Source organism: Liolophura sinensis, chromosome 1 (assembly GCF_032854445.1).
Source record: "Liolophura sinensis isolate JHLJ2023 chromosome 1, CUHK_Ljap_v2, whole genome shotgun sequence".
Lineage (NCBI taxonomy): Eukaryota > Metazoa > Mollusca > Polyplacophora > Chitonida > Chitonidae > Liolophura > Liolophura sinensis.
This window is the reverse complement of record NC_088295.1, coordinates 80645096-80666228: the sequence shown is the minus strand read 5'-3', so window position 1 is coordinate 80666228 and position 21133 is coordinate 80645096. Positions and strand designations below refer to the sequence as shown.

The 21133-nt window shown below is 40.7% G+C and overlaps 1 protein-coding gene across 3 annotated transcripts in view; it reads right to left on the bottom strand.

The window, feature by feature from the left end:
* Positions 1 to 438: 438 nt before the first annotated feature.
* LOC135475171 (uncharacterized) overlaps positions 439 to 21133 on the bottom strand; it is a 29984-nt gene continuing 9289 nt past the window's right edge. For all 3 annotated transcript variants that reach the window (XM_064754971.1, XM_064754963.1, XM_064754979.1), the window contains exons 2-7: positions 17772 to 17957; positions 8689 to 11467; positions 5962 to 6080; positions 5420 to 5560; positions 2791 to 2976; positions 439 to 2275 (exon numbers count right to left, since the gene is read on the bottom strand). In XM_064754971.1, the coding sequence (XP_064611041.1) occupies positions 2102 to 2275; positions 2791 to 2976; positions 5420 to 5560; positions 5962 to 6080; positions 8689 to 11467; positions 17772 to 17912 (3540 nt within the window). In that variant the 5' untranslated portion in view covers positions 17913 to 17957 and the 3' untranslated portion in view covers positions 439 to 2101. The remainder of the gene's footprint in view (positions 2276 to 2790; positions 2977 to 5419; positions 5561 to 5961; positions 6081 to 8688; positions 11468 to 17771; positions 17958 to 21133) is intronic.

Below are 21133 nucleotides of genomic sequence, written 5' to 3'. Positions count from 1 at the left end.
TTTCAACGTCGCTTTTCATCATAATTTTTGTATGAAATCCCGGCGAGGTCTCCTTGCATGTAGCAGGCCTATCCCCGATACCAATAATTTCAAAGTGTTGCCACACGGTAAATGCCATTTCAAGGACATCAGGTAACATATCAAGTTTTGAAGTTTTAGGTCCTGTCAGGCCGTAGTGGGAATATCTGCGAGCAACATGCGGATGATCGTGGATTTCCTCCCACCATTATACTCATGACTATCGTATAAATGAAATATACGGCGTGAAACACCAATCAAATAAGTTTTAAGCAGATCGTGTCTGCACTCAGGCCAAGGTCCCGACGCAAACGCTTTAGTACCTTTAACATCTCAGTGCGATATAAGCAAAGGTTTAAGAGAACACTTGCTTTATATACAATCAAGTTTTATTTGTCTAAATTTATACAACAAGCTGTCGGACTCTAGTACCAAAAGTAATATAAACAGTTAAAACAACCAAGAATCGTGTTCATTAAAAATAACAACGTTGCTGTAACCCTGTAAATATGCTTAAAAAACTAGTTGGACTTGCATATACATTAAGGCAGCGTCGTGACAAGACAGGTACGGGGTGTGATGCAAACCTACAGCGACAACACATGCCAGAGCTACAGCATATAGTAATACCCGTTTTGTTCCAGATGACTTGGACAGGCGTGGCGAAGGCAGCGTCCATCGGTGACCAGAATTGCTCGAGGTGGTAAACCTCCTAGCCACAGGGGAGCGATGGTCGGGCTAGAGGAAGACACTAATTAGGAGAGCTACACACAACTTACAGTAAAAGGCACTTAGTGACTGCTGAATGTATAAAATATAAGCAGCGCAAACAATGATTGCTCTCTTGATTTACAAGCTGCAGGTCGATGTATGTTATGACGTAAGAGAACTGTTATCACTCGAACATTAAACTCTAAATGTTTTGCGTAAATTTAGATGATAATGGTATTGCTGAACTTCCCCTTAGGCGAAAACCTTTTCTGAAGTACTGGTATGAAAATCATTGTAGAACATATAATAAATATTTATGGTTCTGAGTATGGTTAAGACTGTATCTTAATTAAGAAATGAAATCAAACTTGCATAAACACAATCCTTCAACATTGTAGATGTGCCTTTCTAAGACACCATAGCTTTTCTTAATCCAATATATTATGCCAACATTATGAAACAGTTCTTGGCGAAAGAGAAAAAGCACTATGCCAACAACTACAGAGAATTAAATAACACAGAAACTAAACTTAAAACTAACAGAACATTTGAGGGACAAAATGTTGTTTGAAGTGGAATTCAATTTAAATCCTATAACTACAACGCACGCTGGGTTTCTTGCTGAAAACACCAAGTAATACAAGACTCTTCCGCCAGAAATACTGATAGGGTTTTTGTTCCAGAGTTCTCTCCCTTAACCTAATATAAGGCTATTGTCAACACCAAGAATCGGCGATTCTTTGCTTGGCTTACATTTGTTCATATTTCATGTGAGATAGAATATACAATTATACATGCAAAATGCTAGCCCAAGAAGGCATTACCGGAAGAAACATCTTCACGAAAAGTTCTTAGATTGTTTGATCGATCAGCAGTTTTTGTCCAATTCACAGCATAATACCAGCTATAATTTGTAACAGAGCTTACACAGTAGAGACAAAATGAGTAAAGGTGCGAGACAGAACCCTAATGTTGAGACATCAGAGTAGAGGAGAGACAGACATAGAGAGAACAGATATGACCTGGACAGGTCAGTTGATCAGGAGAGACAGGTAAATTGAGAGACACTGTTGTTTTGAGAAAAGACAGATAAGCAACAAAGCTAGATGAGCTATAAATACCTGAACAGGTGGGTTTGAGACCAGATAGTCAAGAGATCAAATATGAGGAGCTACAGGACTACAAAACTAATAAATAGTCTTCTAAATCACAAATTCATTATACAAAAGGAACACAGATGAGTGGCAGGTATACAGAAGAATTCCATCCCTGAGTTTGCGCAGTAAAACACCCAAGCCACTCGTCACTATGGTAGGCAGGGTGGTTTTTAATCCTGGACACATAAACAGCTCTAAATCACAAAGTATCACTCCTAAGTTTTGGCCTGTGCCCATTTTGGTAAAATCCTCCTGCGGGCATTTGTGAACCAGTAGTTGATTTGATTGATGGTAAGTCCTGTTTGTTTGATTAGCATTGCCTTCTCATCATCATTAGGGTAAGGGTTGTCTTTGTGGTTCCTTAACCAGTCCAACATCATGGCAACAGCCTGAAACAAAGAAAGTTTCTGTCATTTGGAGTGCCATACAAACCAGTTTAATATAAAACTCCATTAAAATATGTATACTAGTGACACAAGATAAAAGAAAATGTCACAGTGCATGTGCTAAAGGTTAGGGCAGATGTTGATGTGAGAACCTTGCCTGGTGTGGACCAATGATTGACTTTTAAGTTGCAGTACCTGTACAACTGTATCAATGTTTCAATAAAATTGAAAAATGTTAAAATAAAACAAAGTGTGGTTTGTTGCCAAAAATAATAATTGCTATTCTTTACAAGTCTTTTAAGTTTCTGAAAACATCGAAAACATAAGTTCATATATACATAACAACAATGTGGCATTCCTCTGTTTAATATGATCAAATTCCTATTAACCTGGACTAGACTTATTACACTATAACTTCAGACCACTACTCTCACACTATAAAGAGCTCAAATTAACAACACTGAAACATGACCCCTCATAGAGTACAAATAGTACTACACACTGTGCAAATTACACACCTCTTTGGGTAGACTTGGGTGTTTCTTGGATTCTGTTTTGTTGTGGCACGATGTGCTACTGATGGAAGAACCTGATTCACTAGCAGAGTCAGGCAAATCTCGCAGCACATGGAAGTGTGACATCATACCCCCCATATGATCCATCTTCTTCATCGGGGAGCTTAGGTAGCCAGTCGGAGGCGGCATCTGTTGAGGGGAAAACCATACAGGTGAACCATGGCTAAGGATGCATTTACACAGACATCTATTACTAAAATATCATTTAGTCTGTTCAGACAATTTACAGATTTACACTTAGAGAAACCCAGTTAGAACACAGGGAAGCCAAATGCTTTGCTAGATAACCATACCGACAAATTATCCCAGAATTATAATGGAAGAATGAGAAGTGCAATGCAATGACATCTGCAACAGCAAATATTACCTGAATTTTATATGACATGTATATTAGGGGTTAAAGAGAGTATTGCAGGTAGCCAGTTCCATGAATTCTGTGTTGTAGGCATGGGTTGAGCTGTTAGGAGGGAAGAACTGGACTCGTATACATTGCCTTAACATACCTTCTGGCACATTTACTCCAATAAATTGAATTAATGCTCTACAGATTTGTAATAACAGTGAACAGTAAACTTCCAGTATGCTACATTCACTTTCGCAACAAGCCGTCAGCAAATTTCGTTTTATTGATTTCCCTGCATGCCAGGTGTGGTTTAGTGCCCACATAATCAACTAAGCTTGTACACGGCTGAAATTGTATCCAGAACATGTGTGCTTATCAGTGGCTGGCTAAGCATTACTTCAATTAACACAATGTATTGATTATTTACACACAAAAATTAATGGCCGCAAACACATGATACACAATCCTTCACAAGGGCAACACACAGAAAAGCACTTTATAATGGAGAATCACTACAAATGAGCAATTCTGGAGAGTCCCCTGGTAAAAAACGACAAGACCTTTTTGCCAGATATAGCACTAAATGTCCACTCTACGTTAAAGTAGGGAGTTAGACTGTCCGTGTGCATGCTCTCAATGATAATATATTGAATGGTCAGAGTCTATTGTTCCGAATAACCACTCCTGCCACCGCAAATAAAGCTAGGCATTCTGTCCATTTAAACTCAGTCAGGCTGAGGTAGAAAACTGGTGGAGGCACAGCTGTGGATATTGTTGGTGAGTGCTGGGCCTTTGTTAGGGGGACAGGAGGTGGGAGGGAGTGGGACCAGACCCAGCTTAATACCCAGACCATGGGCTCATCCACCCAACCTTAGCCACCTACCCTAGCATTTCATTCCCCTAACAACATAGTTACTATCCACCCCAAATATCACTGCATTTTTTCTGACCAGCTTTCACAAAAATTAGCAGCTCTTAACAAGATGCCTATATTATATTATAGTTTACAAGCCACCCTGAGTGGAAAAGAAGCAGTTTAAGTTTTCAAAGCAAACAGGCCCTGTAGAGTTGGGTTGGTGTAGATTTCACCCAGATGTTAGCAGAAAAACCTGACCCTCTGTGACTGGTTTTAACCCCTGGGTTATGTACCATGGCAATGAATGAGCCTTCCCAGGGGCTGCTTCCAGTCCCAACTACCTACATGTACACCCTTCTTATCCTGTCATTATCTCTACACAAGAGGGGACACCATCTAGAATTTCACAGCCGTAACAACTGCAATTATTTGGCTTCCTTAAATGAAGAAGACTTTAGCCAATGCAATGACACACTACCACAGGAAGCACACAACCTCTTTTGCACAACAAACTTTCTTAGCGCCCCCACTTTTCCACTCCCTACAATTAATAGTTTTTACAGAGTAAAAGGTTATATAAAAAAAGTCTGTAGGCCAATACTGTGATTACCACTGAGCAGTTTAACACAGCACACAGTACCATCACTACTCCGAGAAAAAACTACCTCTGCACTCTGCTTCTATACTTCAGAACCATTTTCAAAAATGAAAAAGTGGTCAGTCATCACAAATCTGATGACAAAGGATAAACTAGATGTGTGTATTTCCTGAAAAGGTGTCACTACAGACTACATCTTAAGCCAGTGCACAAAGGCAGCATAAGATTGAGTGATTTACTTGCTGCCTGTATTCAAAACTACACCTGGCCAGCCAATATATGGTCTTAATGACAAAGCAGTCTAGGTGTTCATGGCATTGCCTGACAGCATTTAAATAACACCTCATTTTGAAATTCCTCACGTTGTGCAACTGGAAAATCATCCTGTAATGTGTGGTGTGATGAGATTATAACTTCCCTTCTGAATGACTACTAAATTTTCTGACTGAAAGATGTGTGTTGAATATGATTTCCAACAGTTTGACAACTTCATAAGGGTTGGTGGCAGAGGTGTCTTGGATTTGCCATAAGAGACTCCAGGGCGGGATACAGTTTCCCTGAGCTTGGGGTAAGCCTAAGCTTGTGTTGAATGAGCTTATCTTACAAAATACTTCTCCAAAGTGTCACAAAAATAGATAAAGGCCGTCTGGTAAGAAATATCAAGTAAACTGAACTAATGGCCTACATAGCTATGTGAAGTAATAATGATCTAACCCTGATCCTGCACCAGTGATATGTTAGAGTCGGGTCAAAGGTGAAGAGTCATAGGTCTTACCTCCATCGAGTGTTTATGGTCCTGGGCTGACATGCCTGCAGCACCTCCTGGTAAAGGAACAACACCTGACCCTTGACCTCCATTCATCATGGGGTTCACAACACCCATATCACCATGGTTACCTGCAGCTGGATGCTCTGGCTGTTGAAAAGTCAAATTTATTTATGGGATTAGTTGATGTAAACAATAGTGATAAAACACCAGATCTCATTCCACAGTTTACATTATATCCATTTGTCCACACCTGTGGGATTTACTTCATGAGAACTCAAGTTACCATCAGTTTCCTACAAGCCTTGAGCAATCTGTGGACTTCACAACTTTCCCTATAAACTTTATCCCAAAATCAAATTTATAATATTTCACTGTTTCAATGATTCCATTTCAAAGACCATGTTAGTACCGTAGTTAATTATCCATATCATGCATAAATAATTAAAGAATGGACAACAAGGAGTTGATATCTGTGCATTATTTTAGGTTTTTTTTCTTTTTAGTCAAGGCTAACTTGCAGGCTCAGAGAAAGGTCATCATGTTCTTACCTTACTCATACTGTTTCTCACAGCCCGATCAAACTTCTCACAAAACTCTTCAATAGCACTTAGAGATTTTGACGTGGTCTTTGTGTGTTTGTCTTGTTCTTGTCTAACTTTAATTTTCTCTGAAAAAAAAAAAAGAAACAGAGAGATTATAATTAAGCCAAACACTCCTGTACATGTGTATTAAATAAAGATGACAACTACCTGGGTATTTTGTATGATGCTGAACACAGACCTGCATTGCTAATCTTATGCAGATCACGTATATATGAATATCATATACTGATTATTGATGATTATCAACCATGATTTAGAAAAACTTGCTGACTTTTACAAATGAACTACATAACACAACATAAAAATGATTACTGGTTGAAGATATACCAGCTTCGATTTTAAAAAGTCAACCAAAAGCTTTGATAAATTTCACACATGTTAAATATAACATTTACCTTGAAAACAGATGTTATTTTATAAATACATATACACTGTTTATGCAAACAGTTAGCATCTTTTGCTGAACTGATAACAATTGGGCATTTACTTACAACAATTTTCATTGCCTATGAGAAATATGTAGTAATATACAAAAACACAGGAAAAACACATAATATTGAGCTGTAAAGTTTCCTGGATGCACAACACATTCAAAACTGTTCCTCTTTCAACAATGGCATTAATAGCTATGAGTACACATATTCTGCCCTTGTGCTAATTTGAGGCTCCACATACAATGGTTGCCATTTTTCATGCTTTCAGGCCAATCACACACATTACAAGCACAACATTTCATCCAGAATATGGACTTCATGTTTGGGGATAACTTTAAAAGTTACCTTTGTGACATGTGGTCTGAATACTTTCTTCACCCCCACATGTTTAATTGTTTACGAGTTACACTATTTAGACAAGACAAATCCATCATAATTTTAAAATTCATGATTGTAACTCAAAAATAAAATGCAGCAACTTAATCTAAAGCTTGGGGCAAGTCAAAATTTAATAATAACTCTAGCTTTCCTCAACTATTTTGCTAATTTATCTAACTGTGAACCAAACAACCTTTCATAACCTACAAGCAAAAGATTTGTCTATTTACCCTAGAACACATACCGATCATAATTCTAAATATAGTTGGTGATTCCACACAATAATGGCATGATTGCAGCAATGATAAAAATGTGTAGCTTCATCCACTCAAAACTTGCTATGTCAAAAAGAGCAAGAGTCTGTTGGGCTGATTTGAATGAAATTTTTTTTTCATTGTAATTGTTAAAACATGTCCTCAACATGGTATTTTAATAGATATACCAGTTTTCCCACCCCCTGAAGTATAAATACCAAACTCAGGGTGGGGCACAACAATGCAATTCTTTTGGATGTTTACAATGTGGTAAAAAAAGGCAACCGTTGGCACCATATGGTAATCTGTATTTTCAGCTATCTACATCTGGGTAGTCAGTATAGATCAGCAGTAGACCAAGGAAACTGTCAGCCTGGCTTGCTGGTTTCCACAGTCTGGACTGGGGCAGAAACTGATCCAGCCCTCTTCCCTGACCCCTGCCGGCTATAGCTTACATTTTATGTAAACAATATGCCTCTTACACTCTCTGTTCACTTAATTTTTTGGAGTCTCATTTTTTTAGCCAAGGCTGGAAATAGTATGGCCTAGTGTTAATGTAAAGTTATACCACGGACAGAAGAAAAGAGTTCCACTTAGAAGAACAAGTCAAGCACACTGCAGCCAAAGTGCTGAGTGCATGCGCTTAGAGCCATGTGCACCGAGCTGACATCTCCAATCTAACAAACAGTAAATCACCTGACTTTTTTATACATCAGTCTTAATTGGATGCACCCCTAAATCCTATCCTGTTAATCTGTGCATAAATCTTTGTCCTGGCCCTGAAGGCATGGTATGGGGGAGGAGTCGGGGAACCTAATGTACTGACTCACTGAGGGGAAACAACACAGGGCCTAGCACGCAAGGCCACCCCAGGTTATTCCCTACCTTAAAGGTAATGCTATAAGGCACTTGAACAAATGAATAAAACTAAACTTAGGTCATCATCAAACAATAAAAATATTTAGTGTCACAATTATTTCATGAATCAGTTACATCTGTCATTATCAAAAGTACTCTCCACTGCATTTCAAGAAAAATCATTCATGACTTTTCAAAGAAAAAAACTCATCCTTCCTGAAGATGTCTAAACACAGATAACCTGTATATCGCCTGGTTAAGTTTATTGAAACACAGAAAGTGCATTTTGTGGACTAGTTTTATGGCTCAGTACCCATTAGGACATAACAAATAACAGATTTTCCTTTCTTCCTGTCAAGACAATTTAATGTCCTGAATGACTGATTTAATGAAATACTTATGCAGACTAACTTCTCTAATGAAGAGTAACACTTAAAAAACACTGCACATTACAAACAACATGCAGGGATGAACTCCTCACATCTGAAATTTAGCCATGGTCACCACAGTTAAATACATATTCAGAACAACATTTCCACTTCATCCTGCAAGCATAATATTACATCACTTAATTATCAAAATGCACCATAGGTGTCCAAATGCAGAAAAGCACAAACAAGGTGCACTTCTTACCTATAAGGCACCATAGGTGTCCAAATGCAGAAAAGCACAAACAAGGTGCACTTCTTACCTATAAGGCACCATAGGTGTCCAAATGCAGAAAAGCACAAACAAGGTGCACTTCTTACCTATAAGGCACTGGTGGGCATATTTTAAGGCATCCATAATAACACTTTCCACTGCGTAGTTGTTTTGATAACTCCCATTTGGAGGGTTTCTTTGTAAGAAGTTCTGCAATAGTTTGTCAAAATCAGCAGGTAGATTTCTTATGAGCTGATAGGGGAAGGACGGGGAGTTGAAGTTCATATCAGCAATAATGAGATCACGCAGAAGGGGGAACAATGGATGTGATCGGAATGCATTGGACCTGTCTGTTATCAAATGCTGGATGAAGGACTGCTGGGATGATATCACTGGGGGTCGTCTTGCTGCATTCTTACAGTTACAGTTTGGCCCACACATATGACCAGGAGGGGGCGCACCATTAGGGACTGGCCCTTGTCCCATGGGCTGAGACATGCCCTGGGCACACATACCCTGAGGTTTGCCATAGCCCTGCCCCATTGGCTGAGGAGCCATATTGTTTCCTTGTTGCCAAGACTGATTGCCAACCCCACCCATGGGATTGTTAGACACAGGGTATTGAGATCCCCCTCCTGAGCACATAGTAGACATGTGATGCCCTGGGTGGGGCGTAGAAGTCATGTTTGGCTGCTGAACACCCATACCCCCACTACAACTACTGGCTTGAGGGGTGGCAGGCATCTGCATGTTCGACATTTGTCCTACGAAAGATGGGTCCATAGCACTGCCTTGCTGCATGGATCTGTTACCATAGTGCATAGGAGAGTCACAAGCCCCCTGAGTTTGTGGAGGCATTTGCATAGAAGTAGAGTTATTGGAGTTCAATGCGTACCCTCTTGCTGGAGAGGGCATGGATTGAGGGATATGCATATTGGAACCTTCCATGGAGGACATCATTGACATATTAGGGTTCTGCATGTCAGGAACTGGCCTACAGTTGTCATAGTTTGTGTTGGGAGCAATTTCCATATTGTGACCACCAGCCTGCTGAGGTATTCCACCATTCTGCACACCAGGATTATTCCTAATGTCATAAGGGTTTGCCACAGTTTGCCCATTGTTGCAAGGCACAGTATAAGGTGCCACGTCAGACTTCACATAAGGTGAACAACGTGGTAAGATTTTGGTAGATATGGATTTTTGTTCATTGTCATTGAAGTCCGTTTCAAAATTCCCAACAGGGTTGAAACTGTTGTCAAAGCAGTTTGTACTGTTCACCCCTGGTGAAGGGTAGGGTCTGTTCACCTGAGGATTGCCCTGGGGACGACACATCTGACCCATCTGTCCAGGATAAGCCTGATCATTGGGTTCAGTCTTTCCAAAATAGTCACACTCATTACCAAACTGATGTTGCTGCTGCTGCTGTTGTTGTTGTTGTTGCTGTGGGAAGCCACCATTTGGTCCCATGCCACCATTAGGACCCATACCACCCTGGGCAGCCCTATAGATGTTCATCTCCTGTGGGTGCTGTGCTTGAGGCATATACTGATTGAGGGCAGGGTTTGAGCCCATGGCTCGCCTCATCATATGCCCCTTGCCGCCTGTCACACCGCCACACATAACTGTGGTGCCAGTAGACGATGACGATGATGAGAAACTTCTGACAGATGCCGTATCTCCAGAGAAGTAACCCTGGTCTAATGGAGAGTCCAACGTTCTGCCCTGCTGGCTCATGTACTGCGAAGCTGCGTTAGGGTTGTTATAAAAACCCAGTTTCCCTTGATCATACTTATTTTGATTCATGTCATGATACGGGTGTTGCTGCATAGAAGCTTGGCAGTTGTTGTTGTTGTTGTTCATCCACCTTGAATTCTGAGTCTGGGGCATGTTTTGTGACTGTGGCATATTGAGAACATTCACCACTGGAGGAGAGGGACGACCCATCTTTTTGTATCCCGGGCTTTGTGGATAACCCTGAGGCATTCGTTGAGGAGAGGGACGCACCATTGACCCCTGAGGATTTTGAAGGTTCTGTCCTTGTTGCATTGGGTGGCGTGGGCCCAGATGATGTAAGGGAGGAGGCGCTCCAGAGGAAGGACTGCAGCACCTGGTGGCAGCCGAGACTGTCCCGTGAGGGGGCTGTATGTGGTGATGACCGTGTTGGCCTGTATGCAGATGACCATCTGAGGGCATCTGTGGGTGCTGCTGTTGTTGTTGTCCTGGTTGTTGTTGTTGATGGTGGTGGTGGTTTGCTGAGTCATGGCATAATCCAGCATGGTTCCCTGTTTTGGACGGAGTGCTAATCAAATTGTTGTCAATACTGGTTTGATGACGACTTGGCGACTGGAAACCGGCTGTGTTTGTATCAGAGGAAGAACAGGATTTACTTGGTGTCTTGGGCAGTTTAAATGTATTTGCACTAGAGCAGTCCTTCTGCGGACTCGACTGGGAACTTAGAGGAGCAGCATGGAACCGTTTGCTGACTGGACTGCCGGATGTACTGGAGCAGGCCGAATACCCAGTCGGTGGCAGACCTGGACTAGACGCTCGGTCCCCACCAGACTTTCCAATTCCTTTCGTTGGCGTGGCCATGCATCCATTGACTGAAAAGAGACCGGCAGTTGAGAAAGGATCGCAAATTTGGCCAGCATCGGTTGTTGGAACCTCCTGATCCATGAGGAATTCCACAATGTCCAGGTCCATGGTATCCTTAAAACCCACATCTGAGCAGATTTCATCCAGAAGTTCATTTGGAAGTCTTTCATTGTCGATTGGATTAAAAGGTGGTGGAGACCCTGGAGATCCCAAATTCTCAAAGGGAGACAAATCATTGGTGGCATCCGATGCTGAAGGGCTGGAGGGGGCATCCCGATACTCTGTTAACTGAAAAATACAACAATAGCTCACATACATAAAAGATTTAAAAAAAAAATATTATGCAATCTTTCCCTTTTTCTCACCGAGACGAAAGCTTTTATTCATTTTGCTGCCTACTACAACCCTTCAAAACACAGCAAATGCCATTAAAACATTATCACAACCGTCATGAATGAATAGTTCCACTGATTACCTGAACCATTATTTTGTGTAAGTTAGGGACAGTGAATACAGTCAGAAAATGTCCCAGGCTGGTCTACATAATAACAGCAGCAGGTGGTGGACATAAAAGCATTGAGATTGGAATGTGCACTCTGTTACCTGAACACTGTTTGGTTTTCATTACAGCCCTAATAATCAGTGGAGTCACAGCACCATTTATCGCCAGCCAATTCCTCTAAAAAGTACCAGTCTGTTCTCCCCAGGCCCCCAATGGCACTGGTATCTAGACTCCTAGTTTGCCTGGCAGGGTCTGATTCCCTCACACAAATCTACCATTGTGCAACTTCTCAGCTTTCATTCAGTTCTGCTGCCCCCAGACCAACCTTTCAGCTACATGGTCAATAGGCCTAGCTGTCTTTGTTTGATTTCCTCTAAGGACCAGCCTAATGGTTAGGTTTTGAGTTACAAAGCTTAGCTGTCCTCTGAACATTTAAACACCCCTCCGCACGAAAGCACAGGTAACGAGTTAAACTTTCACAACCGGCCCCCACAAATTATTAACTTGAACGAAGCTCTTCATTCATTTTCATGTCAAACTACAACAGACCTTAGTGTCATCAACACCCATGGAATGGCATTTTCCTAAAACAACCTCAAGCTCATTAGGATAGCACACCCACTGAAAATACCTGCTGAGGGTCACATGTACAAAAACAGAAGTTAAGAGCATAAATTATATCACTGTTAGCAGAAAAATGCTTACTAAAATTCCAATACTCTGTTCTTCAAGAAAAAAGGTGAAAAGATTATCTTATGCTTTGGCAGACATGATTAAGCAAACACTTACAGAAATCATGGCGTTTGTCCAATTCTAACACGGATAGAAGTTCAAGAAAACTTTTAGCATTTGAAGCACTGCTTTTTTTGTTAACACTTTGCCATCGGTTGGAATTTGAAGTTGAATTGCAGTTTCTCTGTACCATTATATGATTGAGTGCAAACTCCATAAAAGTTTTCTATATTTTCTTAAGCATTTTCAACACAGGTTTGTAACCATGACAAACATACATTTTTCTATACATAATTCACTTCCAGGAAACTGAAGGAAAGCTGACGAAGCTTTCAAATAGTACAATACAAAAGGCATCATGTGACTTCAGCGTGGTTTTGCATCCTACAATCAAATGGAAGAAAAAGTTTGTTGAACCTGTTGTTTTAAGAGCCTTCCAACATGCATTACAACTCTCACTTGAACAATAATCTGGAGTTTTCTTGTAATTTTTGTTGTTTTATTTTCAAGTGAGTCTTTGTGTGTAGAAACAGAATGCTGTGGTTGGAGCAAATATCAATTTTCCCATGAAGTATTGCTGTCCTGTGTCTCTTGGTGTACAACCCATATAACAGTCATGTTGGAAGGTTCTGATTGGTCCACCTGGAGGAAGGATGGCAGTTTGCTGAAAGATTGAACCCACTGCACTTGTTGACATCATGTTCCCCCAATATTTACATATTGTGTCATCTACATATTGATATTTTCTCGACCCACTTGACTGTTGTGTTGTCTTCTCCTGGTAGTGGAGTTTCTTCGTGGCCCTTGGCTGTGTGCAAACTCGTGAAAAGACGAATGCCCCTGGGAGGGACAATGCACACGTTTCTGCCCCTCAACATTTGAGGAAGGAAGTGGAGCAATATTTGGCTACAGTCTCCTACAAACAGGCAGTTTGAACAAGTTACGCCAGCAGCTGCGTGCTGAGCTGCACAGTGGCAGCGAGGCAGCGCAATGAGCATCCAATTTGACAGAGTAAAGAAACGCTTCGGGCGGATAGCCCCCCATGTAATAGGGGAAGTATTTGTTTAGGACTTGCTTATCCTTTGCACCTGTGCTGACTGAGTAAATCCTCTTCTCTCCACCTGGGGGCACTCACAGGCTATTTATGTCTTACAAAACCTTGTTCTGCACATCTTGTAACCTTCCAGCATACATCAAAGAAACTATGCAAATTAGTATCTGCACAGACTCCAACCCTTATTCCATAATTCCGAGTTCAATTATGAATAAAACATGATGGGTTTTCTGAATTTAAAATGTATTTAAATGGAATTCTTTACAGGAAAGCCCTTTCCTTAGCATATATAACCAGGACCAGAGATTTCTTGTTAATAACCCCCATGTGGAATGTCAGCCTTGTGTAATATTCCTCTGCATCACCTGTGACAGACACATGCTTATATAATGCACCTGTATTTAATGGTCAGATAAAAGGAATGACAAAAGATACAGTCCCCAGTTGTTACTACCAAGTATGGGTATAAGCTGGGGGAAGCAATACAAATTCATTTTCTAGTTCAGCCCTGAAATCTGACCAGAGTCTGAAATTTAATAGAACAAACCCGTTGACCAAAGGACTAAAGTCTACTGCCCGAAGAACACAAGTGGTTAGCCACCTGGTTATGGTCTTGACCCATGGGTCCACTCTACAGATTCTCTGTATGTTTATTCAGGACTAGGGACAGGGGCAGAGTAAATCCAACTCACATGTTGGCCCCTACTGTGAAACACTGACCCCTCCACTAACAGATGGAAGAATTCAAACATCAAACTGCAAGACAGCTACCATATTTATAGCATGGCTAGGGTGCCAATATAATCTGCTTGAAATTCAAAAGTAAAAATTTTAATCCGGTGTGAGAGTGCTGAAAACTTTCCTATGGCAAACCCATATAAACCAACATGACATGAAAATTTACCACTGGAAAACATAATTTTAATCACACAAACTGCTGCATTTAACCATTTAGTATATCATACACTTTTCATGTGTACATAGAAGGCATCCCAATGGAAACATTCCAATATCTGAGTATTTATTCTTTACGAGCCACAAGCACTTCCACAAGGATTTCTAAACTTTTAAAAACAATTACATTATTCTCCCTGGCTATTTAATTTAACTTTCAGTCAAAGCATTTAAGGCCACTTTACAGGTTTGACAAGGTTTTTGTTCATTTTCTAATGATATCCTAGAAGCAGCCTTTCTCCACGTTAATTAATTGTCAACGGTACCCTAACCAGGAGAATTGGTTGTACTGTCCGAATTTCAGCACATACAACATGTACAAGTAATTATGATAAGAGCTGTGTGTCCCACCCTCTCACCCTCACCTATAACAACTTCCAGGTCTTGATAGAGAACAATAGTCGACCGACAGGGACCAGACTCGGTCACAAACAGCCTGTAGGTAATTGACGTGTCCCTCAGTACAACTGAACAGTAGACCTGACAGGCCTTGGATTACAGACTAGTCTATCAAGAACACTTTTCCAGACTTAGAGCTATTCAGTGGCACCAGAGTTGCAAATGGCGACTCCTTTCAGATAAAGCTATCCATTAGTGAACAGACTGAGGGTTTGAACACTAATGTTTCTGCTGCCAAAAAATGGGACTAAAAATGCCACCAAACAATAAGACTGAGAGACAGTTTATGTTATATTTCAAGGTAAATACAGCCTGGAACACTAAGGTCTTCACCAATGGCCTTTGCGTGAGTATTGTTTAAGGGAGAGCCTGTTGAGAACATTAGGAATACAGTAGGTAGTAGCATAGCTGGGGGCTAAGCCCATGCAAGCTTCACCTGACAGCACTTGCCTGAGTACTTAAGGGGACCTAGCTATACACACAGAGCCTGGTTATGTCATGTCAGATAAAACAGTCAGGTTTCCCAACCTGAACCTAGGGCTACTCCTACTCAAGCAAGTTTGACAGGAGGGCATAAAAAACACAGCCCTATAAAAGCTGAAACAGTGAACAGCCTGTCTTTTAAACAGAGCTGTAAGCCAAACTTCCTTCACTTGTAGATATATACCCTATTTTTTCCAAAATTTGCGACACCTGGTCTGCTCATTTTGGCCAATATATATGCAATTTTTGCAGGTATATTGACTTTCTTTTTTCTCACATGGTTAGACCATCTAATGAACAACATTCTCATATCTTTACTTTTCCAAAAGGCTGGTAAAGAAATGAAACATTCTACATTCAACACTACTAATATCTGTCCCAAATTTTCTACATGTGTACATGCTTATTGCACAAGTGAACACAATAAACATGCACAATAGCTCAGTCAACCCTGCTTGAAAGGGGGCAGGCATAGGAGGCCTCAACAGTGTATCCTGATTGTTCCCTTGTGCAAGTATCTGATCATTCCACACCACAAACCCTGTATAGAGTTTTCTTACCATAATCCTTGTGCACAGAACTCCTATCAACAAAGTTATTAATAACTGTATCAGGGAGTCAGCTCACATTACATAAAGTTTTGGCTATGAATAGTGCCTATTTGTTGGGGGGGGGGGCAATTTTCTTTTATCTGGATGTACATACATGATAATCAAACTTTCAAGTGGATAATTTGAATGGTGTTTCTCCCAGGGCTAACTGGTGAGACTTGTTGCTGACCTATATTGTCCTCTCCACCCCTGAAGGTCGTCACTGACTGGGCACTGTCTGCAGGAATGTTTGCTGATGGGAGGAGGGCTGTGACCTTTCTAACTGTGCAAGACCAGTCAGTAGACAAGCACAAGTAAACACAACTTCCCAGCCTACATGCTCCTAAACACCCTAATCTCCAACCCGTTCCCTTGACAACCAAATTTCCTGGCTATTTCACAGAGGGATGCCAGCCACTGAAAAAGCACCTGGCTAAAGTAAACTCATTAGAGTAGAATTAGACAAGTGAAGAGGGTTGGACCAAGTTACTAGTTCAGGATATGGGGTGATTGTCCAGTGGGTCAGACGGAATCAGGCTAAAACTGGATACCGACCCACCCATTCTCAAGGGAGTTCCAATGCTCAGTAATCCACTGGACCTCCTTGCATCATCTGGTTCAGTCTAGGATGAATAGGGAATAAGCATTAGGCCTGAATTACTGTTCTGTTCCACAAACATCCCCTCCTAAAGCCAACTCAAGGAGCCTGCACTCCTCCCCCCTCCCCCACCACAAATTCTTCTCTTAGCGAATGAGTACCAAACCCAGAACAAACAAAGTCTGTTACAACATATGTCATTCACCAATCGTTTCTCTAAGGTATCTACCCAGTTCCAATCACAACTCATTCACATTGCCTTATTTACTCCACAACTCTTTAACTCTTGACTGCACAACAACACTACAGAAATTAATGCCATCTTAAGAAGCCTTAGATATTGCTCTTATCCACACTTCCTGTGGGTGATAAAGCCTAGCAGAAGCCTCCATTACCTAACTGTTGCATCAAACCTTGTATTAGTTGATCTTCAGGGCTAAACCTCCTGAGCCATGCCTGGCATGCTAGGAACATTGACAGAGGATGTGTTAAGGTGTTGTAAAAACACATCAGGGTCATCTCCCTCCTACACTCCTCTCCACCCACCCATACAAAGTCAATGTCAATAGGCCAGGGTGAGATCAGTACTCTGGCTTGATGACACATTTTGTCAACAGGGGCAACTTTCAACTTTTCAAAGCAGCAAAAATCAACATAGCCAAGGTCATTGGTTGAACAACTTGGTCAGTCAAGAACACAATTAGTTTTGTGAATGCTTTTAGGGCAATAACAAGTGTATGTACTTAAGTCTTATACCAATGGTCTTTCCATTTGGATGTATACTCCATGTTACTTTCAGTTATTCTGAAACCATGAAATTGTTTGAAGTACAATAAACATGATTCCTTCTCAAACCAATCTTGGCCAAAATTAGCATTCTTTGAAAGAACATCCCTTCTAACTTCATTTCACCTACCTTTTCTGTTTATTTCCTTACAACTTGTCAACCCGAATATCCGAATACCCGAGAATACCCCAATTTATCATCTGGATTTAGAGTACTGCCAAATCCCTGGCTTTTCTTAAATTATTGCTTTCCTTTTCCTCCAGCATCATGGATTTCACTTACACTTTTGTTTTCATTTTTCTCCGGCCTCACAGTTTTTAATTACATTACTTAATTACATTTTTCTCCTGCCTCCTCCTTTTACCTAAATGATTGTTTTTCTGTTTCTCCTGCTCCATGGATTTTACTTACATTGTTTTCCTTCCTCTTCTGCTTCAATGATTTTACTAACGTTATAGTTTCACTTTTTCTACGGCCCCCGAATTTTACTTACATTATTGTTTTCCTTTTTCTCCTGCTCCAACGGCTCATCTTCTGTGAGTAAAACGAATCCATCAGGAGTTTCAGATTTCCGACGTTTCAAAGGACCTGAGCGAGGCACTATCGAACTGCTCCTGTGAGTAATATCCGTCATTCTCCAAACAGAGGGTAATCTCTGACACAATCACAGCAGCTTCCTCTGAAAGTAGAAGCCACATAATGAGTCAAGAATAGTTCATTAAAATTCAAAGGAGTTTTTGATGTGTAGGTGTACGTTAAAAACAACACCGAAACAGTTGCAAGATCTAGGTTTTGGTATAGACATTCCATGCTCCACTGTACCTGCTGAATGAAAACTGTCCTTGATAGTTTACCTCATCTGTACTTTTACAACACACACTATATTTGGTTTTACACATGAAAGTTTCCCAGATTCCATACGTATTGATCTCAGTCAACATACTTTGTGCACCGAGACCAGTTTCTACTCAGAGTCCATTTTTGTTTCATGATAATGATAATGATAATGATAATTCACAAAAGCCAGTACCCGTGAATTGGTTGACAGGAGAGATCAAAAAGCTTAATGATAACAAGATAGTCAGACAAATATACAGACAAACTGCACTAATTCTTGAATATTTAGCTTGAGAGAGTGAGTGCTTGGGGTTTATCGTCGTTTAGTTTGACGATAACAATCTATCGACAATACTGATGACATGACATATCTGCAACTCTTGAAAGCATGTTGTATGTTCAACCAAAAATAATAAAACACTCAAGTTTGTTGCAACAGATGGTAATTATATCCAATCTCAAACAACTGAAGATTATTATAATGAAAGTTCCTATTTAGGGTTTGGCATCTTACTGAGAAATATGCACTAGTACCAGTCCATGGCAGTCAGGTATTTGAGTGGAAGGAACCAATACCCTTCCATTCCAATATCAGAATTATATTTTTTCTTACATCCATCAAGCTCTTCACAAAAGGTTACTGAGAGGAGTAGTATAGGAGGGATTTCAATTTAAATGTCATACACAAAGATAAAATTTATTTTCCAAGTTTATGTCTTATCTAAACATGCTGTTCGAGTGTGAAAAGCTTTGGCTGAAATAGACTGAAGGCTTTCCATGCATGTTGTATGAACCTACCAAACACCCATGGATATACATGTAGTAAGTTTGCAGGAAGTAATTATCAGTCAATCTAGGAAAATGTCTCCAGATGGGTGGGAATGCCTGGCTGGGTGTACCAGTTAGAAGCCTGGGGTGTGGGATGTAAGAGAAGGACGACCTCCTGGTGTCCCATAGACCTCCATGAAGAACTCCATAGTCAGGATTTACCAAGTATTTATAAATAAACCTAGAGATGGTAATTCTGCTGGTAGTTGTGTGTGGTCCTTGAGAGTTAAGGAACTACAGATACCCTGCAAACTCCGTCCACTTGTGTCTCCCCTCTCTCTCTCTCTCCCTCCCTGTACACCCCTGGCATCTCTCCCTCCACTTGTGTCCCACAGGGCGACTAGAACCCAGTAGAGGGCCAGCAGCTAACCCTACACCTAATTACAACACTCCATGAAGGCTTGTTCTACCTAGATGCACTAAATTACCCTGTAGAAAAACTGGACTTAATTTACCTCTGAACTCCTTGAAGACAAAAAATCCCCATGATATGAAGATTCTTAATGAACACCTAGCTCCGCATAGAAACTGTACCATATCACTGCAGCCTGGGGTTCTTGTTTTTCAACATATTAATTATGAGTGACTATCAAATATTACATCATGGTCTTCATCCAGGTCTTACATTTAGTACAAAACTGGCTGAAACTCTGCTCTGACTTTTCATTATTTAATAAATCAAATATACACACTGTGTTTTAAATTACTGTACATACCACTGAATTGAGATTAGAAACTTCAGGACTTCCCTTAACTAGAATGCCATAGTTTTGACTTTCACATCCCTGGAGTAAAATATCTTGACTTACATTCATGACAACTTCTGGAACCGGAGAAACACAGGCTGCCTCTCTCTAACACCATGACATCCAGTTGTACCAGGGCTATAGAGCCAACATGCCTCAACTGAGACATGGTGGGAGTGAAGGCCCAAGGGAGCTGCCAACTAAGTCAGGCAGAACTTTTAGTACCTAGCCACAATAGTGAAGGAATACCCTGGGGGATTTAATAGTCCTCTTATCTAAATCACCAGTAGATAGCACAGCACACTTCACTTCACTTGGAACCTTATTAACAAGCCTGCCTGTCTGTTCACCACCCCTGGCCCCTTTAGTTTGGTCCTGGCTCACAGAGGGCACCCACTGAGTACCCACACAGCCCACATGCTTCTACCCTCAGGTTTTGCAAGGCTGGGTTATCAACTCCACATTCCTAAGTGTCCAGAGGCCCCGAGACCCAGGGACAAGCCTGAAGTATCGGCTCTCACCCTGAATATATACACTGACAGACCTCTCCTTGTAATTCCAGCAGTCTTAACACAACAGTCGATGTTGTTCTTGCAGATCTTGTCAACTTTCATTTATTTCACTTATTAAAGGTGTGGTGCCTTTTTACATTACAGCTCCATGTTATCACAGAGCTATTCAAAACAACTTAAGTAATATAAAAACTTTAATGTTTGACTGATGTTTTTTTACCCAATATGAACCCAAGGTTTGTTAATGAATTTTTTTCATAAAATTTACAAGTAAATAACTTGCCTTATGGCACTATAAGCTGGGTAAGTTATGTACATGTAAGTTTTGTGAAATGGACCCAGACGTTAGTGCAAGGTTGACAGAATGCAATAGCTCCACACTGAAGTAATAGTGTCTATTTTACAACCTGCCTACGTCTTGCTAAAAATCACCGTAGTAGTACCCGGTGAACTGTCAATCTCATCTTCACTGACCAATGCGAATGACATGAATGGGTGATCAATCAACAAATAAACCACACATGAAAAAGGGTTTTAGCCCGAAGGGGCTGAGGTCATCAGTGGACAGGATTTTACTACTAACCTCTTCACAATCCTCTTCATTGAAAAATTTTCCCTCCATATGCCAGTGGGGTGTATCAATGGTACATACTCTTTAAACCAAAGCTAGACATTTCTAACCTTATCAACAGATCATCAAAATTTACAAACATCATTTAAAGTTAATTCTCTCCAGTCCTTCCAAGGCTAGTGTCATTGCTCTTTACATGCCAAGATGCATTTTTCATAAAGCCAGCATTTCTATATCACCTATGTTTATATTGTTCATCATTTACACGGACAGAGAAGCACATCAGCAAATCTTCAAAGTAAACTGCAAACTTTTGAGCCCAAATGTGTTTCATTATAAAAGGAACCATGAATGTTATACA